A 9,185-nucleotide genomic window follows, 5' to 3' on the forward strand; every position below is an offset into this window, starting at 1 on the left:
AGAATTGAGGGTCTATATCTGGGCTCTCTATTCTGTTCCATTGATCTCTGTGTCTGTTTTTGTCCCAGGACCATGCTGTCTTGAGGATCACAGCTTTGTAATATAACTTGAAGTCAGGCATTGTGATGTCTCCAGTTTGGGTTTGTTTTTCAACAATCCCCTGGCAAATCAGGGTCTTTTCTGGTTGCATACAAATTTTAGGATTGTTTGTTCCGGCTCTGTGAAAATGCCAATGGTATTTTGATAGAGATTGCTTTGAAAGTGTAAATTGCTGTTGGAAGCATAGAGATTTAAACGATATTTGTTCTTCCAATCCATGAGCATGGATTTTTTCCATCTTTTTGTGTCTTCCTCCATTTCCTTCATAAGTGTTACATAGTTTCTAGGGCATAGATCCTTTACCTTTTGGTTTGGTTTATTCCTAGGTATCTTATGATTTCTGGTGCTATTATAGATGGAACCAATTATTAATTGCTCTTTCTACAGTTACATTGTTAGTGCATAGAAAAGCAACTGATTTCTGTCCATTGAGTTGGTATCCTGCCACATTGAACACTACATCAAAAACTAATGATGTCCTATATGTTAGCTAATTGAACATAAAAAAAGAAACACAAAGGAAACTCTCATAAAAAAATTGAGTATAATCGACACACAATGTTACATCAGTTTCAGGTGTACAACTTAGTGATGTGACAAGTTTATACATTATGCTGTGTTTGCCACAAGCAACCTATACATCACAGTATTATTTTTTTAAAAGATTTTATTTATTTATTTGACAGAGATAGAGACAGCCAGTGAGAGAGGGAACACAAGCAGGGGGAGTGGGAGAGGAAGAAGCAGGCTCATAGCGGAGGAGCCTGATGTGGGGCTCGATCCCATAACGCCGGGATCACGCCCTGAGCCGAAGGCAGACGCTTAACCGCTGTCCACCCAGGCGTCCCACATCACAGTATTATTGACTGTATTCCTTATGCTCTGCTTTTTATTCCTGTGACTCATTCCACTTATAAATTTCTGTTAAAAATTTAAAAACTGGAGCTTTTTATCTTGATGATCTCCCACAAGTTCATATTTTTTCTTTTGTTTCTCTTGCCTTTGGAGATGGGTCATGAAAAAAGTTGCTGTGGCTGATGTCAAAGAGGTTGAGGCCTATGTTCTCCTCTAGGATTTTGATGGATTCCTGTCTCACATCGAGGTCTTTCATCCATTTGGAGTTTATCTTTGTGTATGGTGTGAGAGAGTGGTCAAGTTTCATTCTTTTGCATGTAGCTGTCTGCACAGCCAAGGAAACAGTCAAAAAAACTAAGAGGCAGCTCATGGAATGAGAGAAGATTTTTGCAAATGACACTACTGATAAAAGACTGGTATCCATGATCCACAAAGAACTTCTCAAACTCAATACATGTGAAATAATCAGTCAAATAATGGGCAGAAGATATGAACTGACACTTTTCCAATGAAGACGTACAAATGGCTAACAGACACATGAAAAAATGTTCAACATCATTAGCCATCAGGGAAATTCAAATCAAAACCACACTGAGATACCACCTTTCGCCAGTTAGAATGGCAAAAATTGATAAGGCAGGAAACAATAATTGTTGGAGAGGTTGTGGAGAAAGGGGATCCCTCCTACATTGTTGGTGGGAATGCAAGTTGGTACAGCCACTCTGGAAAACAGTGTGGAGGTCCCTTAAAAAGTTAAAAATTGAGCTACCCTATGATCCAGCAATTGCAATACTGGGTATTTACCCCAAAGATACAGATGTAGTGAAGAGAAGGGCTATATGCACCTCAATGTTCATAGCAGCAATGTCCACAAGAGCTAAATTGTGGAAGGAGCCGAAATGCCCTTCAACAGATGACTGGGTTAAGAAGATATGGTCCATATATACAATGGAATATTACTCAGACATCAAAAAGAATGATTTCACAACATTTGCAGCAACATGGACAGGACTGGAGGAGATAAGGCTAAGTGAAATCAGTCAAGCAGAGAAATACAATTATCACATGGTTTCACTCATTTATGGAACATAAGAAATAGGAAGATCGGTAGGAGAAGAAAGGGAAGAAGGAAGGGGGGTAAAAATGGGGGAATGAACCATGAGAGACTATGGACTCTGGGAAACAAACTGAAGACTTTAGAGGGGAGGGGTGGGGGATTGGGATAAGCTGATGATGGGTATTAAGGAGGGCACGTATTTCATGGTGCACTGGGTGTTATATGCAAGTAATGAATCATGGAACCTTACATCAAAACTTGGGATGTACTCTATGGTGACCAACATAATAAAAAATTTTTATAAAAAAATTTTAAAAATTGGAAAAATTTGAAATAATAAATAAATGTAATATTAAAATAATTCCATGTGAATAACAGCAAAAAGTATACTATCAACACTCTAAGAGTTGGGGTATAGATAAAAAATGTGAAGGAGATTATCTCAAATTTAGTTTCAACCATAGTACTCTTTAATGGTATTAGCTTTGAAAAATTGATTGAACTATGTATTTCCGATTGTACATCAGTAAAAATAAAAAGAAAAAAGAATGGGGTGCCTGGGTGGCACAGCGGTTAAGCGTCTGCCTTCGGCCCAGGACGTGATCCCGGCAATCTGGGATCGAGCCCCACATCAGGCTCTTCTGCTATGAGCCTGCTTCTTCCTCTCCCACTCCCCCTGCTTGTGTTCCCTCTCTCGCTGGCTGTCTCTATCTCTGTCGAATAAATAAATAAAATCATAAAAAAAAAAGAAAGAAGAAAACATATATTTCAAATATTTTCCTTAAACTTAAAATGAGAAAAAGATATATATTCACTCCTACATGAAATATGTATTTTGTAAAATGAAAAGGCTACACAAAAAAACTAACTCATATATGTAATAGCCAAAAATTCATTATTGATGTGATGTGTGAATATTGTTAATCTTGGTTAAGATTTTGATACATGTTGAGATTAACAATAAAAGATTTTTAAAAAGACATCAGCAAAAAAACGGGACGGTGCAGCAGGGATATCTATTAGCTTCATTCACTCTTATAATTGCATTCTTCTTTATAGTCTCAGAGGGAATTTATTGACAGAAAACCTTCATCCACTCACTTAATGGGCATAGTAAAGTCCTCCTACTTCTCTCCGTACACTGAACCTGGTGATACTCCATTAGCCTATCTGGATGAAACTAGCTATATCATCTGATGGTGTATTCAACCAGACAAGCAGACAGAACTGCAAGAACAAAAGGGTGATTATTTTATAACTATCTTGACTTGTTCTACTTCTGATATTTTCCATTATAGTTGTTGAAAATATGTCCTTAATTTTCTTTTTACCTATTTGTAAGTGGAAAACAAATTTACTTTTTCTGGTATCCCAGGTGGACTGTTCAGTGTGGCTTAATGGCAGTGACCCACATTTACAAAAGTAGAGCAAAGATTTCCCAGTAGTCCCCAAGTACATTTCTGGTCTCCCTTTGTTCACTCAGCAAGCAGCTTCAAGGTCTTCACATTTATTGCTCACTGTTCTGGTCCTTTCTTTACTTTGACCTCAAATACAAACTTTATCAGCAGGTGTGTTTTGTAATTTATCAGGCTGTTGTTTTTATTTTTCACAGGGCTCAGATTTCATCTGTCAGTGAGGGTGGGATGTGATAGAAAGGCTATAGTTTTTGATGCGATGTGTCAAAATTTTGTTGAATATCTTTATTAAGAATTCAAAATCATTCATAGTGTTCTCAACTGCTTTATCAACTTGGGAATATTAATAATTTGATGTTTTAATTAGTTTTAGAATTATGACAAAAGTATAAAATATTTTTAAAGTATAAAACATATTTGAAACTTGGAAATTCTTCCCAAAATATCCAGATATGATAACTGCCTCTAAACTCTTCCCAGAAGGAGGAGTCAATATTTCCTTCCTCTTAGTAAGAACTTTGGAATTTTAACATTTAACATGTCAGAAATTGAAAGGTTGCAAGGTTTAAACTTCAGAACAAAAAAATATAGAAGGTATTATTCTCTTAAGAATGTCAGATGCAGTTTGTGTTTATTGTTTTTATTCATATTCATATTGTAGCTATTTTAGAATTCTGCTTTAAATCACATTTCCATTTTTGTCTCTGAATAGACTGACTGTGACCTCATTAATTGTAATTAGGTTTAATTTGTTTTTGATTCATCTTTAGCATCTGATTGAGAGACTGGCTGTGAACAGCAAGATAAAGTAGTAAACAATAAATTTGAGTCAGAAATATCTTAGTATTGTTCAATTTTCCTCTCTGCATCTCAGTTCCATGAACAATTAATTGCTATGTGCATTAAAGCAGATAACATTTGGGAAAACAACTAAAGCCTTCTCTGAAAAATGGCAATGACCCTCTAAATACTACTTCTTGTCCTCTGAAATATAAAGCAGTTGGTAGAAACTTCAAGGAGATGAATTTCAACTTGGAAAAACATGTACTGGATGCAAATTAAGTAGATTTCTACATAAAGTTCTCCTTAATCAGGGTTAAAATAAGAAATATATATTAACGTTTTTATATTTTTATAGAATAATTATATAAGTATATATACAATACATGTATACATATATACCCTCATAAGTTATCTAAGACTACAGAAATGGTTAAATCAAATTCTTAAAGGCATAAATAGATATTAAACTGGTGAACTGACCTAATGGATTTCATATTATCAAATGATAATAGTAACAGCCATCTCTTACATAGATTCTGCATAATCATTACTGTAGCTATTAACTATTTAATTATTATTCATCTGTAACCAGTAATGTTCCAACCATGATCCTCATTTAATCCTAACCATATGTAAGATAAAACGTTATTTTTTTTCCTTTTTTTAATGTATGTAGAGTGAACGGAGGAATAGTGTATAGAGGATAAGCTGGACCTACACCCAGTCTGGCTTTAGAGTCTGGGGTCCAAAATGGTGCCCCTAGGCTGTCTAAGGGTTTGATCATTGGTGAGGACCATGATCTGTTTTGGAGGACTTGTGGCTTCCTCCATACAATCACAGTGCTTCACAGTGTGACTCAATCTTATAGAGAAAAGGGAATTCAAGCATTTCATATAGATTTCCCCCAAATTGTGTCAAAGTTGCCTTTATTTCTTTTTTCTTTTTTAATTTAAATTCAATTAGTAAATGTATAGTATGTCATTCGTTTTTGATATAATGTTCAATGGTTCATGAGATTGTTCTCTTTTTTTGGGGGGGTATTACTGGCATATAACATTTTACTAGTTTCAGTTGTGCAAGGTGATGATTTGATATATACGTGCACTGTGAAATTATTTTTTTCTTATGTAGAATACATCCTGAAGAGTTTTTAAGACCTCAGTTGGATTCTTAGACCAGAGAGTTTAATGATACATATTTTTTATTATGTTATGTTAGTCCATCATTAGGTTTTGATGTAGTGTTCCATGATTCATTGTTTGCATGTAATACCCAGTGTTCCATGCGATACATGCCCTCCTTAATATGTTAATGATATTTTGATATCTACAACAAAAACTCTAGAAGAGTATATACATCTATAATTTTTTGCATTTTGATTCATCTTTTGTGTTTGCTTAGGGCAACACCTAAACTAAACAAATTTACATGCTTATTGGTAAAAGATACTAGAGCAAAAGGTAAACTCACAATGCAATGAACAATGCAACCTCAGTATATGGTAAATTTATAGAATTACAGGTAATTTGTAATCTCTAATCTTCAGGACCATGGATTTTTTTTTTCTGATAGTATAATTGGATTCTCTTTCTCTCTCAACACATTCATTTCAGTGGGTGGTGTTTCATGATTGATTCATTAACCCCAAAACTTTCCTAGGTTGACCAGGTGAAATTTCATGGAGAACACCAACTGGCTGGCTAACCACACTGGGAGATCAGATTTCATCCTGGTGGGAATCTTCAGTGAATCCAAACACCCAGCTCTCCTTTCTTTGGTCATTTTTGTGGTTTTCCTAATGGCCTTGTCTGGAAACATCATCCTGATTCTACTGATACATTCTGATGCCCGCCTCCACACTCCCATGTATTTCTTCATCAGCCAGCTATCTCTCATGGACATGATGTACATTTCTGTTACTGTGCCCAAGATGCTCATGGACCAAGTCATGGGTATGAACAAGATCTCAGCCACAGAATGTGGGATACAAATGTTTCTCTATGTGACACTAGCAGGTTCAGAATTTTTTCTTCTAGCCTCCATGGCCTATGACCGCTATGTGGCCATCTGCCATCCTCTCCGTTACCCTGTCCTCATGAACCATCGGGTGTTGTTCCTCCTAGCATCTGGCTGCTGGTTCCTGGGCTCAGTGGATGGCTTCTTGTTCACTCCCATCACCATGACGTTCCCCTTCTGCAGATCTCGGGAGATCCATCATTTTTTCTGTGAAGTCCCTGCTGTACTGAAACTCTCTTGTTCAGACACTTCCATCTATGAGATTTTCATGTACCTGTGCTGTGTACTCATGCTTCTCATTCCTGTGACAGTCATTTCAGGCTCTTACTACTTTATCCTCATCACCATCCATAGGATGAACTCAACAGAAGGCCGGAAGAAGGCCTTTGCCACTTGTTCTTCCCACATGACTGTGGTCATCCTCTTCTATGGGGCTGCCATTTATACTTACATGCTCCCCAACTCCTACCATACTCCTGAGAAAGACATGATGGTATCTGTCTTTTACACCATACTCACTCCTGTGCTCAACCCTTTGATCTATAGTCTAAGAAATAAGGATGTTACAGGAGCTCTGAAGAAAATGTTGAATGTGGGGCCTGCCTTTCATGAAACTATAAAGTAGGGGCACCTGGATGGCTCAGTAGGTTAAGGATCTGCCTTTGGCTCAGGACATGATACCAGGGTCCCAGGATCAAACCCTGCATTGGGCTCCCTGCTCAGCAAAGTGTCTGCTTCTCCTTCTCCCTCTGCCCCTCCCAACTATTCATGCTCTCTCTCAAATAAATGGAATCTTTTTTTAAAAAAGAAACTATAAAGTAGGAAACTTTGATATTATTGTGTTTTTCCTTCTCCTTACAGATTGTAACTTTAGAATTTTATGTCAACCTTTTCTTTAGACTTTTATACTATGGTGTTTCATCTCACTTTTGTATCTATTTTTTAAAGTATTGTCTCCCTGTACTATAAAACTCTTTAATTTTCTAATTATTATCCCTTCAAAATGTATTATACAATTATAGTGATATTATATTTACTGAGGTTGATAACTGCACTGACTCTGTAGAACACCCAGCTTCTTAGGAAATACATAATTAAATATTTAGAGGAATAAAGGTCATGTGATTCTATGTAATTGATTCAAATGAGGGAGAAAGAGGTGGGTGATGAAAAAAAAGAGGTAAAAATATTAATTCTTGAGTCTGGGTAAAAGGTATGTGGGTGTGGTTTGTACCATTCTTATTCATGCTACTTTTCTGTAAGTGTAAAATTGTTCCACACAAACAGTTAAAATATCAGCCATCTTACCTTTTTTAACTTTGTATTCTGTTTGCTGTCAGTTTAAGTGACAATATCTTATAAAATGTGCTCCTTTCAATGTGACCAATTATTACTGGGATAATCCTGTCATCTGCCTACCTTCTATCATCCCTTAATTTGCTAGACCATAATGATATGCACTATATGGATATGGTCCAAAACTGAAAGCACCTAGCGGTTAAAAGCCCTACCAAATAGTATGTATAGTATCCATACTTTCATAAGAAACTGTGGGGGAAATTATGAACTCAGAGTGGAAGAAGGATTTAGGGGAGGTCCCCTGCTTGAGGTGCTATGTGAACTAAGTTTTGAAGTATGTAAATTATTAAATAAAAAAAGAGGAACAAGATATCAAATATTCAAACTTAGTCATTTATTCAATTATTCAATGAATCTTTAAACTCTTATAATCCAAAATAACAGCTAAATGAGATTAAAATCTGAACGCTGTATGGTTGCTGTTTTTAAGGAATTTGAATCTGTATAGTTTTATATACAAATAGGTATGATACAATTTTTGATATGCCTTGATGCTAATGTGGAAAGTGTACGGCTCATGAAGACACATCCGTTCTTCCTGTGATACACAAATTTGGTCAAAAAGTGGGACGAGATCAGCCTCTGGAACTCAGTGCTGAATGTTGACTAGATGTGCCCTCAGGTGAGTACAGGAGGCTGTGGCAGAGGGGGATTTCTCAGGGATAATATGCCAACAGAAAAGGCACAACATGAGCAAAGGTCAGAAGGTTGGCAAAGTATAAGGGTTAAGTGTTTCAATCACTCCTTCCTTCCTACTTTATTTTATAGATTTCTTTCTTGTCCTTCTGTGACCAAGAGTTTTATAAGCAGTGGAAAAATGATTAGATCTGCGTTTTAGAAACGTTAAAGTAGTGGTTAATTGGGGAAGTGCAGCACTGAAAGTAGAGAGACCAAATGAGTGAAGATGGTGAAGTAGATTGTGTTGATCTAAATGGAATGGACCATGCCTTGACACCAGGATGGGCGGGGTGGAGGAAAGGGATATTTGGAGTATGTGGAGCCTTTTGAAACTGTTCCATTAAACCACAGACATGATTACATATCTACCATTTTATAATGGGCTGTGTCCAACTCATGAAGAATCAGACAGTTTCAAAAGTACATATTCATTTTTCCTCTTGACACTTGATTAGTTCAGACTAAAAAATAAGGATCTTGCAATGTTTGGGGAAAACAATATCAGAAAACCAATTCCCAATTTTTTTGTTGCAGTAAAACTGAACTAATACATGTACACTCTACAGTAATTAAGAAAGGTATGTATCACCCCTCGATTTTCATGACTATAATGATGCATTTGATGGTTCCATTTACAACACCCAGACATGGAGAACAAAATGAGACAAAATAAAACAAAATGTGGCATTGATTTATATTATTCCAAAGATTTGTTTTTATTTCAAAAATTTTTATTTTTTCATTTTTATTATTAACATACAATGGTATTATTTGTTTCAGGGGTACTGGTCTGTGATTCATCAGTCTTACACAACACACAGCACTCACCACAACACATACCCTCCCCAATGTCCATCACCCAGCTTCCCCATCCCCACACCCCCTATCATCTACCAACCCTCAATTTGTTTCCTGAGATTAAG

General features: G+C 36.3%; 1 protein-coding gene across 1 annotated transcript; it reads left to right on the top strand.

The window, feature by feature from the left end:
• The first annotated feature begins 5,887 nt into the window (after window positions 1–5,887).
• Window positions 5,888–6,850, top strand: LOC113261447 (olfactory receptor 2T4-like). The gene has a single exon (XM_026507571.2). The coding sequence runs from the start codon at window positions 5,888–5,890 to the stop codon at window positions 6,848–6,850; it is 963 nt and encodes a 320-aa protein (XP_026363356.1).
• The last annotated feature ends 2,335 nt before the right edge of the window (window positions 6,851–9,185 follow it).

Source organism: Ursus arctos, unplaced genomic scaffold (genome assembly GCF_023065955.2).
Source record: "Ursus arctos isolate Adak ecotype North America unplaced genomic scaffold, UrsArc2.0 scaffold_5, whole genome shotgun sequence".
Classification (NCBI taxonomy): domain Eukaryota; kingdom Metazoa; phylum Chordata; class Mammalia; order Carnivora; family Ursidae; genus Ursus; species Ursus arctos.

What these genes read in the sequence shown, in the direction of transcription:
- LOC113261447 (XM_026507571.2), top strand. Translation starts at nt 5,888, where the DNA reads ATGGAGAACACCAACTGGCTGGCTAACCACACTGGGAGATCAGATTTC.